This window comes from Peromyscus leucopus, chromosome 9 (assembly GCF_004664715.2).
Source record: "Peromyscus leucopus breed LL Stock chromosome 9, UCI_PerLeu_2.1, whole genome shotgun sequence".
Lineage (NCBI taxonomy): Eukaryota > Metazoa > Chordata > Mammalia > Rodentia > Cricetidae > Peromyscus > Peromyscus leucopus.
Window position 1 is genome coordinate 57287736 of NC_051070.1, and position 24748 is coordinate 57312483.

General features: G+C 45.8%; 1 protein-coding gene across 1 annotated transcript in view; it reads right to left on the minus strand.

Annotated features, from left to right (window-relative positions):
* Ccdc25 (coiled-coil domain containing 25) overlaps positions 1–24748 on the minus strand; it is a 32658-nt gene extending 7910 nt beyond the window's left edge. The window contains exons 1-7 of the mRNA XM_028889998.2: positions 24567–24748; positions 22055–22102; positions 17351–17390; positions 11798–11849; positions 7246–7321; positions 4600–4703; positions 4222–4424 (exon numbers count right to left, since the gene is read on the minus strand). Coding sequence (XP_028745831.1) covers positions 4222–4424; positions 4600–4703; positions 7246–7321; positions 11798–11849; positions 17351–17390; positions 22055–22102; positions 24567–24594 — 551 coding nt within the window. The 5' untranslated portion in view covers positions 24595–24748. The remainder of the gene's footprint in view (positions 1–4221; positions 4425–4599; positions 4704–7245; positions 7322–11797; positions 11850–17350; positions 17391–22054; positions 22103–24566) is intronic.

The window sequence follows — 24748 nt, forward strand, 5'->3', positions numbered from 1 at the left end:
TCGCTGAAGAGCTCTGCCTGGAAACCAAGTTTATGTCTTTATGCTGGTGACACATTGGCCAGTGACTTCCCACTGCACTTCCGTCCTGAACTTCAACCTTGGTTCTGTAACTTCAGAACTTACAGAGCCGCAAGTTCTAACTTGTATCCCCCAATTCCAAACACCCCAGCTCCTTTGTCCTAACAGTCCAACTTCTGATATGCTACCTAACCAACTCCATTTTCCTGATCATTGCTTTTGTCTTTTGGTCCATATGGTAGACTACATGGTAGTCTATACGGTAGACTCGACTTCATGTTCATAAGTGTTTGATAATTCAAAAAATCAAATAAAACACAAGATTAAAATAAAGCAGGTAAGAAGCACAGAGTTGATCTATTGGTTAGAAGATTCAAAGACAGAACTTAAAGAGATGCTAGCATGATAAGTGTATTAAAATAGATTATGGCGGTGGAGGGGTGTGAAATCCCAGGCTTCATTGGAGGCCAGCCTGGGCTGACTGTAAGGCCCCGTGTCTCAAAGTCTCAAAAACAAACCCACCAAATGTTGGAAGCATAAAGCCTGTTGCTGGAGATTTTACAAAATGAAGTACTGAGTTTGTGGAACACGTCCTGAGAGGCCATCATCTCACTGACACAGTGGCCCTGCCCCATGCTCTGCCTTCTGAAGCTTGAGATGGACCGCCACTTGGAAGGCTTGTGGGTAACAGGGACCACACAACTGAAGCTCACAGGATGGTTACAAATGGGTGAAAATGGAAGGGTTGGTTGACCTTCTGGAGCAGAGTTTACTCTGCAAGATGGAGAATTTCCCCCTCAGTTCCATGAATAGTTTTAATGGAGATACTTTGAAGACAAACCTAGAAGATACTAAAATAGTTTTTGTTAATGGGGTCTTTGTTTAAATGCTTGTAACTTTTGAAACTAATAAATACTACCCCAACTTTAATAGTATATAGCTTAATTCAAAACCAAGAATGCGGGGCTGGAGAGATGGCTCAGAGGTTAAGAGCACCGACTGCTCTTCCAGAGGTCCTGAGTTCAATTCCCAGGACCCACATGGTGGCTCACAACCATCTGTAATGAGATCTGGCACCCTCTTCTGTATAGATAATAAATAAATAAATAAATAATTAAAAAAAAAAAAACCAAGAATGCATTTCAGGTAAATCCTAACATCTCTCTATTACTCTACATATTCTGAATGAGTATTGTGTAGAGCAGCAGAGTGTAGTAGTGTGTGGATCTATGTATTCTGAAGGAGTATTGTGTAAAGCAGCAGAGTGTAGTAGTGTGTGGATCTATGTATTCTGAATGAGTATTGTATAGAGCAGCAGAGTGTAGTAGTGTGTGGATCTATGTATTCTGAATGAGTATTGTGTAGAGCAGCAGAGTGTAGTAGTGTGTGGTGGTATTCTAATTGTACTGAAATGTGATTTTGATTGTATGTTAATAAATAAAGTTGCCCGGGGAGTCAGAGCTATTAGAGCCGTAGCAAGAGTGTGGCGATGGCGGCACACACCTTTAATGCCAGCACTTGGTAGAAGAGCTAGGTAGATCTCTGTGTGTTCAGGGATACAGCCAGCATTGGAGACATACGCCTTTAAGACCTAGGTAGCTGTACATACAGACAGTAACAAGGCAGTCACGTGTTTGGGTTTACAACCAATGAGAAGGCAGAACAAAAGACTATGAAAAGACTTACACACAGGAAATAGCTCTCTTTCGGGAAGCTAGGACCACCGCAGGAGGAAGGGTGAGATTTTAGCTCTGAGCTCTGACCTCTTGGCTTTCTCTTTTACATTGGTTCTGTGTTTCTTATTTAATAAGACGGTTGGTTACATCTACAGTAGTGTGTGGATCTATGTATTCTGAAGGAGTATTGTGTAGAGCAGCAGAATGTAGTAGTGTGTGGATCTATGTATTCTGAAGGAGTATTGTGTAGAGCAGCAGAGTGTAGTAGTGTGTGGATCTATGTATTCTGAATGAGTATTGTGTAAAGCAGCAGAGTGTAGTAGTGTGTGGATCTATGTATTCTGAAGGAGTATTGTGTAGAGCAGCAGAGTGTAGTAGTGTGTGGATCTATGTATTCTGAAGGAGTATTGTGTAGAGCAGCAGAGCGTAGTAGTGTGTGGATTTAACAGTCAGACACACACCCTTAGCTATAGCGCTCAGCAAGCTGCTCGGTGTTGTTCAGACTCCCAGAATATCTGGCTGCTCTGTGAGGACACGCAGGAAGCACTTTAAGTACGGTGTGAGACAGATGGTAAATGTTCAAAGTGTCATCTTTCCTCCTTGGCAAAGATGCAAACGAAGTGATACTGTGCTTCGAACACTAAACATCCATGGTTCTAAACAAAACTGTTCAAGATGCAAAGGAAACAGAAAGCCATGTTTTCATCAGGGCATATTTTTCCCTGCTCCAACTAAAAAGAAGAATTAGCTGGAAATCCTGCTTGCCTGGACTCACAAACATTACCAGAGTGAGCGGCTTTTAACAACCCACAGCAGGCTCTTATTGGCAGGCCATAGCAAGTATCCCAGTCTGTGTACCGCTTGCTGCAGAGCAGAGAAGAGCAGAGCAGGATGAGATTCCAGGGCCCCCCTTCTGAACGCTCGACCCTAAAAGAAGCCAGTCTTTCCGTTTCGGCAGAACCTGGGCAGGAACACAAGCAGGGGCCTCACAGCGGAGCACATCTGATCACAGCAGCTGTGCTCTTGCCTAGCGGGCTTCCCAAGAACCCAGGGCAAGGCCAGATAGCTGGCTTGTATTAATTTGATAATTTGATGCCACCCCACACCGGCGTTATGCCCTGTCTGGTGCACATACCACGAATGGCGTCCATGGAAACCCAGGAGTTCCTTGGCTACAAGTTAGGAGGGCAACTGCCCATTAAGGGGAACACAAGGGGCCTCAGAGACAGAGCTCTGTGCTGCAGCATTTGCCTGGGGTGCATGAGGCCCTAGTTCAATGCCCAGCACTACGTTAAGGAGAGAGAAAAAAAATGAAAAGAAAAACAAGAGGGAGCTGGGTGTACTGGTACATCCCAGTAATTCCAGCACTCAGGATGCAGGTGCAGGTTTACCAGTTGGAGGCTAGCTATGGGGGAAAAAAAAAAAAAAAAGCCAACATCTCACTTGAACGGAAACGGGAGCAAGGTGCCTATTCGAGTGCAGCGACACACTCAATGTGGCAGGTGAACGACGCTCCCGAAGCTCTCCCCCACCTAGAATGTTCACATCCAAAGAGCTAGAACAGTGGTTCTCAACCTGTGGGTCAGGACCCCCTTGGGGGGTCACATATCAGATATCCTATTTACATTATGATTCATAACAGTCACAAAATTACAATTGTAAAGCAGCACTGAAATAATTTTAAGGTTGGGGGGGTCACCACAGCATGAGGAACTGTATTAAAAAGTCACAGCATTAGGAGGGTTGAGAATCATGCACTGGAAGCACACCACCGCACAGGAACACACTGTGCAGATGTGACCGTTCTAAATGGCAGGGAGATTACTGGGATGATGTGATTACGTCTCATCTAGTCACACGGCTCCGTAAAGCAGAGAAGGCACAAGAAGGGCAACAAGGCACAGAACGTGGGCAGCCTCTGGAAACAGGAGCCTCCTCGAGAGCCTCTGGAAAGGAACTGCCCTGCCGATCCCTGTTTAGATTAGTCAGAACTTCTTAGATCTGTCTACTTTGCCTCGAGGAGTTAAATTTGGGGCAATTTGTTATAGAAGCAACAGAAAACTGATACAGTCAGCATTTTCACGCCCACCTTCACTCAGCTTTCAGAAGACAAACTGTTTTAACTGCTGTTTGAAACTGTAGCACACTGAAGTGGGCCCCACTACATCAACTACCTGCAACTTTCGAAAGGCGGAAAAGGCATTGAAAGCAGCCCTGAGTCACTCAGCTTCCCACCTTTGTCCAAACGGCACAGCTGCTCAACACTACACACTCCTTCACCTTCTCCTTTCTCAAGAACAAACCGGATTCCGAGGAAGGCTCACCATGGCATACAGTGGAGTAAAACCAGACCTTTCATTCCACCCCTCACTCACACCCAACACCTCTGTAAAAGAGCAGTTCACCCCATCAACAGAACCGCCTTTTAACACCACCACCAGGGCAGCATCCTTCCTGGAAAGTGTGCGGGCAGAGCCTGTGGGGACAACCTGCGCCAACCACCAGCAAGAGCACAGCCCCGTCGTACCGAAGTTCATCCATCTCCCTTTTCTTCTTCATTTCTTCTTTCTCTCTCCTCTTCATTTCCTGAATCTGGGCTTTTTTCTCATTCCTCTCCTCACGGTCTCGACCTTCTTTCTCTGCTGCTAGGTCGGGAAACTTCTCCGATTTGGTTTTCTCTAATCGGTTCAAGATTTCATTCACTTTCTTCTCCACTGTCACAATTTTGACCTTGGAGGGAGGGAGGGAGGGAAAGGGAAAGTACTTAGCCTTAATTATTTCTCTCTCACCTAGGAGGGGCAAGGCTTTGGCTTCCCAGGGCTTTAGTCGCCCAGTTGAACACCCTTAGGAACATCACACTCAGCTTGGAGTCGGGCTCCCCTCCTGTGGTGGTGTGAACACTTACATCCTTCTGCCTGTGAAAGCCTATCTGGCCCACATCCATGTCAGCTGTTTTCTTCAGGTTAGACCACGGCGTGTATACCACATTAACGTTGTTCATCTTGCAACCTGCCAAGAGAGACCGTCTTCAACAGGCAGGAAACATGAAACTGAGTGGCGCCGCCCTCACCCACAGCAAAACATCAGCCGCCCCAGACAAGGCTTGAGAAAAGCACACCTCCATGTCCCGAAGCACCGAAGGCAGAAGGAAATCAAACATTAAGTCAAAGTATTACAGTGGAAAAAGCAAGGGTCCATGACTAACATTGGGGACTTCCAAGAACACCCTAAAATTGAACGCAAAATTATCAGGTGCGTAGTTTTCAAGAGAAAAGGACTGCCTGAGTTTCCTTAGACTCTTGAAGGAATCTTTGAGGTGGTAATGGCTAGCCAGGAAAATCCAGCCACAGCCTGGGAATTCAGAGAGCCAGCCTGGCAATACCTAACCAGCCGTGTGAGCTGAGCGGTGCCTATCACTCTCTGGCCCCATCTGACATTGAGGAAACCACCACGTTTAGGAAGGTTGGTTTGGTTATCAGTGGAGCCTTTTTCCCCGACCTAAAATGGGCCAGTTTAGCAGAAACCAGCGAGCTTACTCCCCGTTCCCATGGTGTGGAGCAGGAAAGCACTTGGTAGCTACAGAGCTGCTGCTGGTGGCCTGTCCTCTGCCGTCTCCCAGCTCTCTTCAGTCCTCAGCAGCATCCGTGGTGCTGACTCATGAGGAGTGAAACCTGGGCGCAGCTGCACATTGTGCTATGTGAGCACTCACTGGGGATGGCTGAGGGAGGAGGATGGCTGAGGGAGGAGGTGGCTGAGGGAGGAGGATGGCTGAGGGAGGAGGATGGCTGAGGGAGGAGGATGGCTGAGGGAGGAAGATGGCTGAGGGAGGAGGATGGCTGAGGGAGGAGGATGGCTGAGAGAGGACAGGGAGTAATCACCGTGGCTCCCTTCTTCCCTATGTTTTCTCTAGAAAGAAAGAAACTGAGGCAAGAATGAGGAGTCAACCGCTCTTTGAACCAAGGCTCACTTGCGAAACTGGGGCACAGGGAAGAACAAGGCTGTGTGGAAGAGGTTGGAACACAATAAACAGTTTGCTTGCTTCAATGTTTACTTCAGCAACTGAAGATCTAAGGCACTCTATTCTACTCACAAAGTAGAACGTCCTCACTCCTAACAACCTGTTGATTTATGGAGTTGAAAAGTGGTAGCTCCAAAAGGCAAATTTGAGGCTTCTTTGTATACACTTGTAGTTTGTTATTAAGGCTGCCTGAGTTGAGACTGAAGGCACCAGTCTCACGAAGGAAGGCTGCCAAGTTCTCATCATGTAATCATGGACCCCCCCAATGCCTGTTACCAGCTGTGTTTGCTCTGGATCATCTTCCAACTTCATTTATAACCAGGTCTATATTCCGCCCTAAAATCTCAGCTATTAGCTCCATCATTCATTTAGACCAGTACCTCTCAACAGTCTTCATAATTGCTAACCCCATCCTAGTTATCATCCTACACCTTTCGTTTAGATTAAATCTTATCTAGTAGAAGTAGGCAGGCACCAAGCCCAGCATTTTCACTACTGCCTAAAACACACGGGGTGATTGTTCCCAAGCCACCCTGCACACTGGCTCACCCAGAGAGCTTCTGAAAGATAATGAACCCAAGGATCGCCCAGACCAGCTAAGTAAGATTTTGTGGGGAAGGAGGACAACAGAGTCAATGGACTCGAAACCTTCACAACTTAAAGGAAGGATAAAGCATGGGAGAGAAGGGGAAAAGTAAAGGCATGATTTAAAGACTCTAGCTCTAAGCCTGGTGTAGTCACACACACACACACACACACACACACACACACACACACACACACACACCCCTATAGTTCCAATACCCAGGAAGCTGAAATAGGAAAATCATGAGTTTGATGCTAGCCTGGGCTACACAGTGAGTTCCACACTAGCTTGGGCTACATTGCAAGATCCTGGTTCAAAATACCCAAACAAGGGGCTGGAGAGAAGGCTTAGTAGTTAGGAATACTGGATACTCTTTCCAGAGGACCTGGGTTCAATTCCCAATACCCACATGATGGCTCACAATTGTCTGCAACCCCAGTTCCAGGCAATCTGACACCTTCTTCTGGGTTCCAAGGGCACCAGACATTCACATGGCACAGAGACACACATGCAAACAAAATATCATACACATAACACTGTATTTAAAAAATTTTAAAAAGAAAACTGAAACAAGCCCCTCTCATCTTAAAATCTGATGACAAATGATAAGAGCAGACGCCAACATTAACAACAAAGCCACGAGACACATCTCCTTAGCTCTCCACACCTCTGTGCTGCCGGAAGTCTTAGGCAGAGCTGGATAACTTCCTGTTCAAGGAAAGGGAAAGCATCACAGAGGCCAAGACTCAGAAAGGACAGCGAGACTCAGAGGAGAGGGAAAGTGCTTCTAGTTCCCTGACAATCAGCAAATACTCCCCTCCTCACACCTATCTCCTGCTGTCTGTCCTCAGCCGCACGCCAAGTCAACAGCATGCCTGCTAAAAGGGACCTCATTCCAGACAGAAAAAGTGCACGCTGACTCAGAAAACACTTGTAGGAAAACTGACCTTGAATGCTATTGGCCTTCACAAGGTGGGCACAGTCCATCAGAACCTCCTTTGGAATGTCTTCTATCTTCTCTCCCTGCAACATAAACCAAATGATCCTCTTTTGTTACTGATGGTCACCGCACACTCACAGCATCTGCGGCCTTACCTGCTCGGCATGGGCTTACAGCAAGCAGGGGCTCTTCAGGTAGGTCACAGAACACTGAAGATCAAGTACAGTTACCATGCCCACCGCAGGATGCTCCTTGAACCAAGAGAAGGCACCAACACAGACAACTATACTTAATACATTAAAAACCACGCTGAAGATATTAACTGCAGTTATGTCTTAGTAGTTCTTGTCCTCGTGCTTTTCTGGAAAGCATGTGGGGAAATGGCACTCATTCTGACATCTAGGAGTCTCCCTGGCTGAGGTCCCTATGGCTTCCTTTGAAGGAGACACCTTGGAGCTCTGGATCCCAAACATCTCAGACCATCTAACCCCCAGGCAAACTCAGGGCGAGCTCTTGTGTTGGATCCCTATTATTTACCACTACAAGGGAAAAATGACCACCGAGAGGTCACCAAAACTGCTATCAGTCAAAGATCTGAGTACATAAAGTTATTTCCAAAGAACAGAGACAATCCAGCGGCGAGAGTGGGGAAAATCAGCTGAGAATCGGGTTCTGTTAGGCATGGGATTACAGAAACACCCGTCAGAGGGCAAATGCTACAGAGAACTCAGTGCTGAAATAACTTTACCTCACTCCTGTGTTTTAAACTTCCATAATTTTCAAGTGCGTGCGCGTGCGCGTGTGCATGTGATCTGAGAGGTGAACCCAAAGCCTTCCTTCTATGTGCTAGGCAACTCTACCACTAAAATACATTCCCAGCTATATTTAAAATTATGTACACGAGTTTCTTAAATAAATAAGTGTTGACACATCTGAATTTGTCACTACTTGAGGGCACATCCCATCCCATGTATTTCTCAGGCCATCTAAACAGAGGGCCCTGAATTTATGCCTCTGTAACACAGTGCTGTCATCAAGCCCAACAGCCATTACACGCAGCGACAACTGAGTGGCAGCGGCAAGACTAGTAAGAGGTGACAAGCCCACTAAGTCAATCAATGGTTAAAACCAATAAACCAGTAGCTACCGCTTGCTGAGTGTCCCCATGTACTCCTCCAGCCTGGACCAAGGTTCTCTGTGTCCAGGAAGCGGCAGAGCTGAGAGGTGACCCCAGGCTTCAAGGCAGCTCTACAATCTGGCGATGGACCTTGGTGCGTAAGGAACTTTCGTGGCACTCACAGTTTCTTGGTCCTCGAGGTCAGGGCATGTCCCAGGACTTCTTCCTACCCAGCACCCTCCACCCCCACCCCACCCCGGCTTCCGGCTGTGCTGTTCCCACTGTAAGATAAGCAGCCGGGGTGGCAGCAGCGGCAGCAACAGCTATGGAAGAGCTCACGACGGTGGGCCTAAGACTCAAAAGTGTAAAGGCCATCATTTGGTTTGAGCCACTCACTAGTGAGTAAAAAAAAGCTCCAAAGAGCTGTGGCTTTTCTGTGGGTTTCAAAATGGAAGAAGTCTAGTAGAGAACACTGCTGAGAATCTGGATCTTTACAGTTTGGAATGGATTCAAAACAGAGTGAAGGCCAGGAGCGGTGGCGCACGGACAAGGTGGACAGCTAGGACTGTGACACAGAGAAACCCTGTCTTGAAAAACAAAAAAAACAAAAACAAACCACAATGAAGGCATCCAATGCTCAGCAGCTGTTAGATGCTATTCTGGAAAGCTTTAAGGTATGGCAGCTCTTAATCCTCACAAAGACCCAAGAAAGGAAGCAGTTGTTCCCTTCTATATGGGAGGAAGTAGGCAATTATGTGCTGCAGAGCCAGGATTCCAGGATGTTGTACATAGCAAGTTCCAGACCAGCCACATACTGAGACCCTGACTTGAAAGAAAAAGCCAGAGTTAGATGTTGGTTGAGCATGCCTACCTCTAGTCCCATCTACTCAGAAAGCTGAGGCAGAAAGTTCTTTTGAACCCATGAGTTCAAGAGTACCATGATCAACACAGCAAGACTCTGTCTCTAAAAACAAATAAGCATTTCTCACCCCACCTCCAACAGGGTTTTTCTATGTAGCCCTGACTGTCCTGGAACTCACTTTGTAGACCAGGTTGGCCTTGAACTTGCAGAGATCTACCTGCCTCTTAGAATTAGAGAGCTGGGATTAAAGGCATGCGCCACCACACCAGGCAAGAAGCATTCTTAAAGAGGACTTATAATACTGAAAAGTTATACACAATCTAAATTCTGACAAAGTAGCTTTCCTATTAAATATGTCACTATTATTAGCTCACTATAGTCACTCAAAATAACAAACACGAAAACAACAGACTAACTTGTTTACAGATCATGACTAAAAAATAATGCAATACTATGGATGTAGACTGAGATAGAGAGTCTAACTATATCACAAATGTGTAGAAAGAATGGCAAAGGACAGCTTAAGTTGGACTTTCGACAACAATGTTTTGAATGGAAATCATAAGGCAGAAAATCCAAATCATTACATCTCTGTCCTTAGTTCCCAGTTCCTTAAATGAGCTGCAATCTCACAGCCTGGCAACTGTAGAAGGCTTATGAAACACACAAAAGCCCCAAATTAATTCACAACTAAATGTTTCTGGTATCACTCCCCATGTTCCCAGTGACTTCACTGCAGTCTCCGTTCTGAACACACAATGTGTGCATGCTATCATACAACTTGAGAACAAGGAACATTGCCAGATACCGTGGCTCAAGTTCAAGACACTACTGAATGGTACAAATTATCATCATGTACGCTTGTAATCCCAGCATTCAGAAAGAGGATCACAAGTTCAAGGCTAGCATTCTATAGCTACAAAATTCCTGACCAGCCAGGACTATACAACAAGACTTTGTTAAAAAAGTTTTGGCTGGGCAGTGGTGGCACATGCCTTTAATCCCAGCACTCAGGCAGAGGCAGGAGGATCTCTGTGAGTTCGAGGCCAGCCTGGTCTACAGAGAGAGTTCCAAAACAGCCAAGGCTACACAGAGAAACCCTGTCTCAAAAAAAAAATTAAAAATAAAAAAATAAAATTTTTTTTTTTGGCCAGGTGTGATGGCACATGCCTTTGAATCCAGCACTCAGGAGGCAGAGAAAGACAGATCTCTTTGAGTCTGAGGCCAGCCTGGGCTACATAATGAGATTCTGTTTCAAAATAAAAAATGAATAAAATTTCAATTAAAATAAATAGAAAGAGGTTGGTGCATGTCAGTGGAGCACAGGACAAGCTGAAAGGGATCTCATCTCACTAGAGCTGAATATAATATGAGCAAGGGAACAAGCATCGGAATATACACAGGGCCAGGGCACATAATAAATACAAATCCTTGCTAATGCATACAAAGTAGAAAGAAACAAGTCCCCTCTCCATGAACCCCAAATAATGAAATGGACCCTACTCACAAAAGTAGAACTATGCCCTGCCCCTGCCTGAGTGGAAGCTGGACCCCAACTTGATTTGTAGTAACCAAGTCTGGAAAGGCAGTGCCATGGCGGAGGAAGCTGGCAGGCTCAGCCCTGCCCAGGCAGTTCAGGCTCATGGCACCAGTGTAAGTCATGCGAAGGTATGTATTGTCTGACCTGATGACTGAGAGGCCCCTCCCCTCTGTGCTTTTCTCCCCCTCATCTAGTCATGAGAAAAGTAAGACACATACAACTGGAGCGACATTCTGTAAGGTCACTGAGTGTATTGGCAAGGTCACAAAACACAAGGAAAAAACACTGTCGTGGAAATCAGGGCAGAGGGGGCAAGTGAGTGGTACCTTATAATGGCTTCTGGAAGAGAAAAGGGAAATTCGTGGAGAACCTACTCAAATAAAGGCCAGGATTTAGTTGAGTTACTACTAACTCAACTAAATGGGGTTGGCCTGATGGTTTTGAGAATCGAACATGTGATATGAGAAGCCATACAACATTAACAGGGAAGCCATACAACCTTTGTAACTTTCTTGTAAATCCGAAATACATCTATTTTTTAAAAGGTAACTCATACAACAAGCACACACCCCGTGTAGTTTAACTATGGAAAATACACGGGTAAAGGCAGGTTAGAAAAAAATTAGTGGTGCTGTGTTGTCAGGACACATGGCATCTTCGCTCCTGTATCGCCACCATGTGGTTTTAGACTGTCCAAGGACACTCCGGAAACAGGGAACAGCTGCCCTCAGTCAGCCAGGTGGGCTGTGTGAGCCCGAGAAAAAGAAGCCACTGGAAATATTATGCCAGCCCCAAGTGAACTGAAAGGAGAGGAAGCAAAGAGGACAGACAGTATTCACTGGACTGGACAAGGCAGGGCTGCTACCTGGGAAATCGCTCAGAAGTTTCCATAACCATTTTCTTCTGGGTAGGAGGAAGACATTTACTAATCTTTATGACTTTGAACGTTTTTATAATTGAAGCAACTTAACCACACAAAAAGAATATATGGTGTTCCTCACCAAAGACAAAGTCAGGAATTCGTGTTTACATTCGGTTACCTTTTGTAATCGAAGGTATACATGAGCCGAAGAGAGTTTGTCCACGTGAAACCTGCAAAGGAAGAGACAACGTTTAGAAGAATGAGACAGCCATGTTCTCGGCCACTTGCATTGAAAGCATCCCATTCCAAGAAGGTATTCCCTGGGACTTCTTAGAAAGCAGTCACCATCTCCAAAGGGCGGGTCAGCACCCTGAGGAGGCACGGTGAACTGGAGAGCTATGCAGCTGGCGTGGCTATGGGCCAAGATGAGTCAGATAATAAACATGACAACATCCCGGGAGGAGGGAAACTTCCAGTGATAGGAAAAGCAGGGAAGGCATTTCAGTAAGCAAGGATGGGAGAAGTCAGTGGAACTCCACTGCGGCCAACCTGGGAGCTTCCTTCACAGGACTGCTGTCTGGAGAGGAAGAGAAGATGGTTTCTGACACCCCCAAGTTTCAAAGAATGGCAAAAGAATCAAAGCCAAGGATCGAACTCAGATTTAGAAAAGTCAGCTCACTAAGCAGGCTGCATCATTAAATGGGTCAGACTAAAAATTCTTCCAATCCCCCCACCCACTCCCAGACAATGACATCAACACGCACCCCTGGGTGAACAGTCTACTTGACACACTGGCACTGTCCTAAAATCGTTTAGAATGCCCCAGAGTAATTTTTTCTTGAGGTAGGGCCTCACTACATAGCCCTGGCTGGCCTGGTACTTGCTATGTAGACTGGACTAGCATTTTACTCACAGAGTTCCTCCTACCTCTGCCTCCCAAGGGCTGGGAATAAGGTGGGACATACCTCAACAGCTTTTTTTTTTTTAATATTTATTATGTATACAGTGTTCTGTCTGCATGTATGCCTGCATGCTAGAAGAGGGCACCCGATCTCATTACAGATGGTTGTGAGTCACCATGTGGTTGCTGGGAATTGAACTCAGGACCTCTGGAAGAACAGCCAGTGCTCTTAAACTCTGAGCCATCTCTCCAGCCTGCCTCCACGGCATCTTCAATTCACTTTTCTTTAGGGTTTGTACTTTTTTTTCCCTTTAGGTTTTATGTCAACTTGACACAAGCTAGAGCCACCAGAGGAGGGAACCTCAATTGAGAAAATGTCTCCATAAGATGGGGCTATAGACATGCGTGTAGGACATTTTCTTAAGTAGTAACTGATGTGGGAAGAGACATGAGGGCTTCTGAACAGAGCCACATGTAAGTGGGAGCTTGAGTTGCCTAGCCCATTGTGGGTGGGGCTACCCCTGGACTGGTCATCGTGGGTTCTATAAGGAAGCAGGCTGAGCATCATGGGAAGCATGCCAGTATACAGCACTGCTTCACGGTCTCTGCATCAGTTCCTGCCTCCAGGTTTCTGCCCCTGTGTGAGTTCCTGTCCTCACTGCTTTTGATGATGAGTGTTATATGGAACTGTGAGTGAAATAGACACTTTCCTCCCCAAGTTCTTTTTGGTCAAGGTGTTTTATCACAGCAATAGTCACCCTAATTAAGACAGGGTTCTTATCATCCATCAATTTAATGCAATCTTTCAAAGTTGATGTGACATTTTTCATGCTTATAATTCACCAAAGGAAGTTGACTCACTTTGCAACATGCACAGGCAGGCCTAGAATTGAAGCATTAAGCCACGAACAACTACACTGTGAAGTGACCTCAACTGACAAGGACCACCCGCCACTCTGCCTTCTGCGTGTTCAGTGACAGCTCTTTATTAGTAGCAGCCCTTCCTGCTAGCAATAGCAACTATATTAGATTCTGCTTTTTCTCCAAGGTCTCCTAAATGGAACGCTGTCAACAGAAATACCAGAATAATTCAGTATTGCTAAGGAGTTCGTACCTAGGCAGTCAAAGCACACACGGGAGTATCATGGCTAGAATGGCCCCCCGCAAGCTCATAGATTTGAATGCTTAGTCACCAGGGAATGGAACTCTAAAAGGACTAGGAAGTGTGGCCAGTATGTCACTGGGGGTGGGCTTTGCGGTTTCAAAAGCTCATGCCAGGCCCAGTCTCTCTCTCTCTCCTCTCTCTCCTCTCCTCTTCTCTCTCTCTCTCTCTCTCTCTCTCTCTCTCTCTCTCTCTCTCTCTCTCTCTCTCTCTCTCTCTCTCTCTCTCTCTCACTGTCGCCCGCAGATCAGGATGTAGCTCTCAGCTACTGCTCCAGTACCACGTGTGCCGCCATGTTCTCCACCATGATGATAACGAACCTAGCCTCTGAAACTCTAAGGCCCCGACTAAATGCTTTTTTATAAGAGTTGCTGTGGTCACGGTGTCTCTTCACACCTAGCGCATACCAACTTCAGGATTACATATACCCGTGCATCGCTACAAAGGAAAAACAGGGTCTGAAATACCCAACCCCAAAACAATTCAGAGCAAACTTCCTGTGTTTGCTAAGTCTTTCCAGAGTTCCTAAAAGCGATCACTCAAACTATGCCCACTCTTAGCTTCCTGTCCTTGTTATAATCCCATCCCTGCTCAGCTTGACACCCTTCACTAACTAGGAGACTAGAATTTTCAATAAAAGAACAACAATTACCTGAAGGTGCAGAGAGACAGGAATGGTTTAGTCCCTTAAAGTGAGGTCTGAGAAAATACTACTCATTAGGCAGTCTGGAGGTAGCAAAGACATACCATTTCTCTTTTCCTCACACCTTTAATCCCGGCACTCGGGAGGCAGAGTCAGGTAGATCTCTGTGAGTTCCAGGCCAGCCTGGACTACAGAGCGACATCCAGGACAGGCACCAAAACAACACAGAGAAACCCTGTCTCAAACAAACAAACAAAAGACTAATTTACTTCTAATCTCATTTAATCCCTAGAAAAGTCTTTGTTTAAAGGAACCTCAGAAGTTTTACCAGGATAGACTCAGATGCTGTCAGAGGTAAATCCCCCAAAGCAGCAGCAGGGAATACCAGGCTAAAACCGGAATGCAGAAGAGCTCAGGGTCGCTCTTCTGTCCAGATCAATCCCTGGAAGATTGTCAGGGCTGACAGACAGCACATGACCTGGAACAGGCCCTGAGGTTTATGGCCACTTCAGCTCCCCTGAGTTCTCAAGTAACTTCTGAAAATAAGTCATTCATCTCTAGACTATTAAAGATGCCAAAAGGGATCTCCAGGTACCTGTAGATATAAGCCTGGTGACTCCATCTTAAAAAAAAAAAAATGAAAATAAAAACTCAATCCACAATTTACTAGTGTTGGCTTTAATTTAGAAATTTGTTTTCTACATGTTTAATTTAAAAAAGTTTAAAAGTTATGGTAAACTGACTTTCAAGATTAACTTTTTTTTTTTTTTTTTTTTCCGGTTTTCCGAGACGGTTTCTCTGTGTAGCTTTGCGCCTTTCCTGGAACTCACTCTATAGCCCAGGCTGGCCTTAAACTCACAGAGATCCGCCTGCCTCTGCCTCCCGAGTGCTGGGATTAAAGGTGTGCACCACCACCGCCCGGCTTTCAAGATGTATCTTAATATGTAATTTTTTCTATATAGGCAGCGATCCTCAAATCTGTAGGCTAATATACAGCATAGGTGAACACAGTAACTATAGTTTTAGCACTTGGGAGACCGAGACAAGAAACTTGTGTGTTTTCAAAGGCAGCCTGGGTTACACAGTGAGTTCCAGGAGAGCCTGAGATAGTCAAACTCTAGCTGGAAAACTAAAGAGGAAGAAGGATAGCAGCCAGCTACCTAACAGGTACAGACACGGCATCTACGGGAACCACTTCTGCTGGGGACGACAGACACTCATAGGGGACAACAGGACCCAGCCACAGTGAGGAAGCGTGCGGCAAGTGAGTCAAGTGGGACGTCAACAGACGTCAAACTCTTGGTATGTGCCAGCACTGATGACCTCAGTGGTTCACAAAGCAGGTGAATAGTTGTCCTATTGAAGACACAGGGCCTTCGGAAGGAAGGCCAGGAATTCCAGAAATTCTGAGCAATACAACCTGCCCACCACTGAGTGAAAGGACCCTAAGCAGTATTTAGCCTGATGGTACATTTGAGTTCAGAAGCTAAGACACTGTGCTGGAATAGTTTTTGGTTTTTTAAGCCTTTAAAATTCCTCTTGTGTCTGCTACCTCCTGGTTCTCAGTGTGGACTTTGGAATGATAGAATATGCCCACTGGGGCCATGAACTAGAGCCCCTCATAACTAAGTAGGGAGAAGTCCAAGAGGCCCTTTGGGGAACCCCTGCAGATACGCGGGGGCTTCCGAGCAGAGCTGCAGGTAATGGGGAGCAAGTGGAGCTTGAGTTACCCTCTGCACAGTACTTCCCTGTTAAGTGCTCAATGCCGCCCACCTCCCTGAAAACTGAACCAGCTCTCCTGAAAAGCAGCCGTCTAACCTCACAGCGCTCTAGGGAAATCAGGGGGAGTTCTCCAGCCCGCAGCTGGAGAAAAGCCATCTGGAGAGTTGCAGCAATAGGCATGGTAGGGAAGTGGGGAAGGGAGCAGGACCAGGGGCTGTGAACTGAAGCCAGAAGATGGTGCCCTAAGGAGATGGAGAATCAGTGATTTGGAAGCTGGGCTGGGCCTGTGAGATCCTGGGCTGGGCCAGTAATAACCACTGCAGACCTGTTCTGTTCCTCAACTATAAAATGGGCATGATAGCAATACTTCAGAGGTTGTTGAGAAATTAAAAGTATTGACACTTGACAAAATCTGGCAGAGTTTAGTGCTTGAAAAATGTGCACTACTGTCATCACCCCCAAGTGTTGTGGTATAGAATTTTAAGATGTGTTACATTCATTTATGCGGTGGAATATTTGTGTGATGATGCAAAGATGTGTTGCATTCTTTTATGTTGCATTTGTTTAACTCTGTGAAGCTGTGTTACTTTACCTGCTTAAAACACCTGATGGTCTAATAAAGAGCTGACTGGTCAATAGCTAGGCAGGAGAGGGATAGGCAGGGCTGCCAGAGAGAGAATAAAAAGAATGAGGAAGAGGGAGGAGCAAGAAAAAGAGAAGGAAAGGAGGACACAAGGGGCCAGCCACCCAGCCACATAATCAGCCATGGAGAAAGAAGGAAAGAAAGGTATATAGAATAGAGAAAGGTTAAAGCCTGGAGGCAAAAGGTAGATGGAATAATTTAAGAAGAGCTGGCTAGAAGCAAGCCAAGCTAAGGCCAAGCATTCATAAGAAAGAATAAGTCTCTGGTATTTATTTGGGAGCTGGGTAGTAGGCCCCCAAAGACCAATGAATAAAAAAACAACTATACCCAAGTAAACAGGACCTGAGAACTTATCTCTAGGGAGAATGATACTCCACTCAAATGGTAAGACTAGGTTCCAGGAGAGAGAATATGATGGTCAGAATAAGCAGTGGAAAATGAACATGGACAAAGAAAGTGGCTGAGAAGGTGTGTTAGGAGCCCGCACATTTCTCTTGGGTCACAGGGGTGGAACACTGAAGGGAACCTATTTACTCATGAACACCATAAACAAAAACACCACATAGTAGGTGTAACTGTAATTAAAGGAGGCAGGTAGATGGTCAAGTTTAAACATCTAAATGACAATCTAAATGAAGCAGAATAAAAATTGCTACTTACCAAATGTCTTCAGGCCAGCCATACTTTATCAGATCTTCATCTACAGTAAGATACAAGAGGAAGGAAAAGGAAATTAAGAAAAACTGTTAAGTAGAAATATACCAGGATTTTTATGTTGGGAAGGGAAAGACATACCACCCCCTTCACTTTTTCCTCTTCCTTGATAGAGACAACAGAGGTGGGGACTTGGAAGCTTGAACAGAAAGAATGACAGCTTTTACAGTCAGAAAACATACACTGCATGGCTTTTTTCACACTTCTGATTCAAAGCCCAAAGACACTTCCTTTCAGTGAAACGAATACTAGAAAAAAACCTCAGCAGCTGGGACGTAGGTGATTCCGACTGCCTAACTATATTGCTTAAATGTTAACATGATTTTGTTCAAACTTTACCATAATAATAAATAATAACAACGATGGTCTGGGACTGGAGTTTAGTGGCTGTATTACTTGCTTGGTGTTCACGAAGCCCTCGGTTTGGTCCCCAGCACCGCAAAAGCCGAGTGTGGTTCACACAGCCTGTAATCCCAGCAATTGGGAGGTAGAGACAAGAGCATCAAGGTCCAGGTCATCCCCGACCACATACGGAGTTAAGACCAGCCTGGAACATGTCTCAAAAGAGCAAACAGACAGACAGAGAAACCTCAAAAACTCAGCAGGGTACAGCTGCTCACACGTGGGAAGCTGGGACAGGAGGGTGGTGAATTTGAGGACAGCCTGGACTAAAAAGATAGATCAGCTCAGCTTAAAGAGACGTAAGACCCGGTCTTAGAACAGTGGCAATGAAAGAAAGCAGACCTTTGACCGGATATGTACAGTATCATGAACAGAATGTGTACGTAAAGAACGTAAAAACCCTATCTGGAAACTAACTAGCAGAAAAAGGAGGCGAGAGAGTGTAAAGGAATTGTTCTGGGAGTTAGGGGGTGGTGTGGGATATTTACACCGTGTAAAGATTGTTTACTGTGATTGGTTTAATAAAGAGCCGAAAGGCCAACAGCTAGGCAGGAGGTATAGGTGGGGCTGCCAGGCAGCGAGAGGAAGTAAGAGGAGATAATCGAGGTAGAGGAGACGCCAATGAGACATGGAGGGAGCTGGACATACAGAATGAAAGAAAGGTAAAAAGCCACACAGTAAAATGTAGATTAATAGAAACGGGTTAATTTAAGTTATAAGAGCTAGTTAGGAACAAGCCTACGCTATAGACTGAGCTTTCGTAGTTAATAAGTCTCCATATGTCATTATTAGGGAGCTGGCTGGCAGGACAGAGAAAAATGCATTATAAGGAAGAGTTTTGGGAGGATGGGGAGGAATGAGCTACTAGAGGTAAGGAATTGATTTTTTATTATTTAAGAATATTAGTATCGATACTTTAAATTGTACATGTGGCAGGTAAGCATCAATTAAGAACTTCAAGGAAAACGTGATTCCTATGTGAAGATTTTTAGATGTACCTAAAAAAGGAGAGTCTACTACTGGTTCAGGTATATACACCTTGGGAGAGGGCACTCTTGGCAACAGTAGACACCAGGAGTTTTCTGGCAGACATCAGAAATTTACGTGGGCAAATAATGAAAAAAGAAAGGAAAATATTAGGAGTAAAATGTTTCTCTCAAGTGTGCTATGTATGACTGAGGCCACCTGCTGGCTATGAAGAGAAAAGACCTGTCTTAAAAATTCCCTTCCTGCTCTATCCAGTGCTCACTTGGAAACTGCAGGGTTACTAAAGATAAGTGGGAGGTACTACGAATATCCCCCAAAGGAGGCTTTAAATGCATCTCCTTTTCTTATTAGGCTAACTCGGAAGGGGGGACACCTCTACACAACTTCAAAGTTTCCTGATGAGCAAATGTTCTATACATACACGATGACACAAAACACCAGAGGACTCTAGACATCCAGATTCACGGCTGTGGAATCTAGGTGTGTGTCTCTAGGCATAAATTCTACCACACATATGAGACTTCTCAGCTCAGAGCCTCAAGACCACATTCACCGTCCCTTCTACGGCATGTGCTGGTGATGACTGCATTTTGCCCACAGTTTAGAACATGTCCTATATTGCAGAGCAGTTTTAGGGTCACAACAAAATACACATGCTTCTTTTTGTGTGCGTATACCTGAATGGAGCCAGAGCCCTAGCAATGTCTCCCTCACACAGGCTGGAATGAGGGCCCACACGCATAAGCCCTCAATGCAGAGTACGCAACCACAGGAGGAGAGACACACGTGAGACTGCCTTGCCCCTGTCCCCTGGTTACAAAGTACAAAACCTGCATCACTCATGCAGCAGCCTGGCTCTAAGTGCTTCCCAGGGGCCACAGTCTCGGGCTCCACCTCTGATGTAGTAAAAGAAAATCACACCTGGCAGCAGATCTGCTTTCGTGTCCACTCTAAGTAACTACGGCTCTTGGAGCAGCGGCTTACTGTTCAGTGTAGAACAAGGAGACAGCATCCTTTCCTTCATGACCCCGGGAAGATGCTGGGGGATAGGTGAAACGATCGGGGATAGTATGGGCTATAAGGAGAAACCTAAAACCCAAGTATTAACATAGTATGGAAGACTTCACCATTAGGTCACACCTTAGTCAATGTCGTATGAAAAATTGCTTCAGAATGTGAGTTATTTTATTTTGCTGGTGGCTGTTGTTTCTCTCTTCATAATGCTACAGTCTTAATCTTAGCAGTTCTGCTTTATAGCAACCGTTTTTCAGTCTTGTTTATTTCATTACTGTCAAATATGTCTGACTGAAGAATGATAGGCGTGCCTCTTTTAACGCATATAAACTGTCAACTTCTAACGGCCGTCAATGTCAACGTGCACCTAGACTAGACAACGACAGTTCTAGGAAGAAACGGGAGAAAGACAGACAAGGAGCAGCAAAAGCTTAAGCACAGGTAACAGTGTGACCAGCCAGCTCTCAAGACTTACCGAGGTAGCGGTACCAACTCCAGGGACAGCGTTCCCAGAGAGGCAGAGTGGGGAGTGCTTTCTGGGAGCTGAAGAAGCCCCCAGGATTCTATCCACCAGCTAACAAGTGCTCACATGGGTTAGGCGCTCCCCACAGGTCCTTCCCCCCAACCTTGACAACCGTGCGTGGTAGCTACAGCCCATGAGCCTCTCATACCTAAGAAACCTGAGGTCCAAAGAGGCTGCAGAACCACAGCGTGTTTGCTAAGGAGCTGATGTGCTCATATATTGTGTACCCTAATAACATTTGCCTGAAGATCAGAGAACAGAACAAGCCACAAGATTAAACAGGCAGTGGGCCGGGCGGTGGTGGCGCACACCTTTAATCCCAGCACTTGGGAGGCAGAGGCAGGTGGATCTCTGTGAGTTTGAGGCCAGCCTGGGCTACAGAGTGAGTTCCAGGACAGACTCCAAAGCTACACAGAGAAACCCTGTCTCGAAAAACAAAACAAAACAAAACAAAAAAATAATAAAAAAATAAAAAATAAATAAACAGGCAGTGGTGGCACACACCTTTATTGCCAGTACTTGGGAGTCACATGTCTTTAATGCCAGCACTTGAGATCTCACACCTTTAATCCCAGTATTTGGGAAGCACAGGAGACATTAATCCCACCACTAGGAAGGAAGTGATGGCTGGGAGCAGAAAGGTATATAAGGTGTGAGGAGACAGGAACTAAAGCTTTTCAGCTGGAGAGCTTCAGAGACATTCATAGGATTCGTGGAGTTGGTGAGGTGAGACGTGGCTGTGGCTTGTTCCTTTGTCTCTCTGATCTTTTAGCATTTACTCCAATATCTGGCCCTGGGCTTTTTTATTAAAAGACCGATTCAAGATTCGAGCAACAAGCTGATGCTGGTACGACTTCACAGCTGCTTCTCTAAGCCTTCATCCTACCCCAGGAGAAGGGCAGCTGTGTTTTCTGATTTCAATGACTGACACTTTCTCTCCAGCTCCTCTGAGGTTCTGCCTTTCTCATCTTCACACTGTAAGGATCAGTGCTGCAAACTCCCGTGCTCTCCCGACCAGGAAGGTCAACTTGAGCTAGCCACAGTGGTTCACATGTGTAAGCTCAGCACTCCAGAGGATGAGGCAGGAGGATTGCTGTGAGTTCTAAGCCAGCCTGAGCTATAGAGTACAATCTTGTCTCAAAGGGTCTGGCATGCAGCTTAGTTGCAGTATTTGCAGTCAGCCTTCACGAGGCCCCCAGTTCCACCATCCCCTATCACACTGGGATTATAGTCATACAAGGCACATAAACTACAACTAAGCTACACACCAGACCCAGCTGAACAAGACAAGCAGAGGAGAGACAGAAGTCAAACCTCATAGATGTAGAGGCTACCAGCAGCTGGAGAGCTATGGAAGAGGCTGACCAGCAGGTAAAAAAATAATAATCAGATAGGAACACGTACGGTATTCTATGGTAGAATAAACACAATTACCAAAGGCGATGCCAAAGAAGCTAGAAGACAGGATTTTGAATACTCTATCACTCCTTTTCAGTTAATGTTTGAGATGACAGATATGCTATGGATTCCGATCGGATCACCTCACAATGTGTGTATGTATCAAAACACTGTATTCAAAAATATGGACAACTGCTGTTTGTCAAGTATAATTTTCAAAAGGAATTAAAGAAATTAATAACAAAAATCATACACCCAACAAACAGGGCACAGGAACAGCACCTACCTGTTTGAAATTTCAAAATCAAATGCTTTTGTCAACTTACTTTCATATTTATCCTTTCCCATGTAGATAGTGTAGGTAGATGAGTTAACTGGAACAAAACAAAACCAAAAAGACAACTAGTTAGCTTCACCAAAGGAACTGTTTCAGGGCAAACCCAAGTGTCAAAGCCTCTGATTAGGAGATAGGAACCACAGCCCTAGGCCACACCTGGCTTACCCACCTGCTCTTGCATCCTTTGAGTATAAGTTTTATACTTTAAAGTGACTGATAACAGCAGGAGAAGATGATTAAACCATAAAGAATGCATTATAGTCTTACTGAGCTCAAAATGATTAAACCATAAAGAATGCATTATAGTCTTACTGAGCTCAAAATATTCTCTTGCCCCCAAACAAGACGTTTGCCAGTCCTTACTGATGAATGGTTGCTTTCCTCCTTTTCAGGGAAAGAGCTTTTTTATTTTACTTCACTTCAGGGGTAAAGTTTAATGGCAACTTACAGCTCAGTCCTACACCTTTGTCTCCTTCAATGAGGAGCCACAACCATGCCCCCGCAAACAAAAATCTCTACTGCAAATATTTAAAAACAGATTCCTGCACTTAGGAGGCAGAGGCAGGTGGATCTCTGAGTTTGAGGGCAGCCTGGGCTACAGAGTGAACTTCAGGACAGCCTGGGCTACACAGAGAAACTTTCTCTCAATGAACAAACAAAACTGCTAAACTTAGCTGGCTTTTATTTTGTGGAAGCCCATCTAGCTGGTATTACTTATCTTTCAGTCTGCGATGCTAGTGGAAGCCCTGTTCTCTGCAGGGGACGCACAGCCTCAAACCTCTTCAAACACTGGCTCAATCCATTCATTCTATTAACCCCCTCCAACTACTTCAGACAAACCGAATCCAAATCTTACGTCGAGGTAATAAACATTTTGTGTGTGTGTGTTAGTAAGCTTTCCTTAATCATGATTCTAAAGTCAAGATTAGGACATTGAAAAGACTCGGTGCTGGGTTGCCAAGCATGTCCTACCAAAACTTGTTTGATCCTAAGTGGATCTAAATTTGTGACTTGGTCTCTAGTCTACAAGCACAATGCCTGGTAGACAGGAACGGGGTTGGCTGGAGTCTGTGCCACTGAGCAGAACTGGGCTGTGATGGTGTAGTATGCCTATAATCCCAGCATATGAGAGGGAGGAGAGTCAGGAGTTCAAGCCATCCTTGGCTACATAGGCCAGTTCAAAGGCAACCTGATCTGAGAGACTCTGACTCAAAAAAACAAAACCAAACAAAAGTTATGAGGCCATACATTTTAAATGATGGTCAGGAGGCCTGGGAGTTTCTGCCCCCACCTCCTGAATCATGGGATTACAGGTGTGCACTGCACACTCGGTTTACATGGTACTAGAGATCAAACCCAGGACTTCAAGAATGCTAGACAAACACTAACTCAAACAACTGTCTGTAACTCCAGTTTCAGGGATCCATCACCTTCTTCTGGCCTGAATAGGCACTAGGCACACAAGTAGTGTATAGATGTGCACATGGGTAAGACACCTACAAGCATAGACTAGAAATAGCATAGTGAGTTCTAGGCCAGCAAGAGCTATATAATCAGATCCTGTTTCGAAAATGAACAAATTAAAAAAAAGCACCAAGGCCGGGCAGTGGTGGCGCATGCCTTTGATCCCAGCACTCGGGAGGCAGAGGCAGGAGGATCTCTGAGTTCGAGGTCAGCCTGGTCTACAGAGTGAGTTCCAGGATAGCCAGGACTGTTTCACAGAGAAACCCTGTCTTCAAAAACAAAAACAAAAAAGAAAGGAATGCCAACATTAGGGAGCCTTGAGGCAGGAGGGTCCCTGTTTGAAGCCAGCCTGAACCACTCACTCACTCACTGTCTTGGAAAATTCAGAGCTATTTTTAACCGGGTGAGTTATTTAGTGATTGATTTGGAGCAATATGGGCAAAGAAGCGAGTTTGACACAGCATTTCCTGGGAACCAAACACCACTCTCTGGCCTTCCAAAAACCAGCTCAGTAGTATTACCATATGTCACCTGGACATCCGCTCTGCCCAGTGACGACGGGTTGTACTGACATTCTAGTCCTACTGCTTTCCATGGCACCCCAGCCCTCCCTTCTTAGAAGGGCAAGGTACTCTTCCTGTAGGAGACAGCTGCTGGCATCTGTCTCATTGGTGAACGTCGATCCACCAGGGTGCTGCCAGAATGCTAGGGCAAAGGCTTGAGACAGGGAGGGTGTGCAGGAACCCACACACTGCCCAAGCCCAGGAAGCCTTGGCGGGTCTGTCAGGCTGGGGATGAGAATGATTCCGGGGAGTAAGGAAAGAGGGGGGCGCATTCCCACGGCTCCCACCAGGCCCTGACCAGGGGACCACCAGGCAACCGAGGGGACAGCCGCGCGGGGACCCAGAAGGCAGTAGTAGAGGCGCCCGCGGGAGGATGCGCTTCAGGACCAGGTCCAAGCCCAGCGGCGGCTGGGGAATGCCGGCTTTGGAGGCAGCTGCGGGCAGCAGGACCCCGGGGGGTCCGGCGTCACTCACCACTGCAGCTGGTGAAGTAGAACACCATGATCCTGCTAGAAAAGTGGCAACTCGTGCTCAAATCGCGAAGCTCAAGATATCACAGGCGCAAGGGTGAGCCGGCTTCCAGGCTCTCCTCCGGACACTTCCGGCGGACGTGCGGTCGCGTCACAGTGCCGTCCTGTCGGCGCCATCTTTGGTCC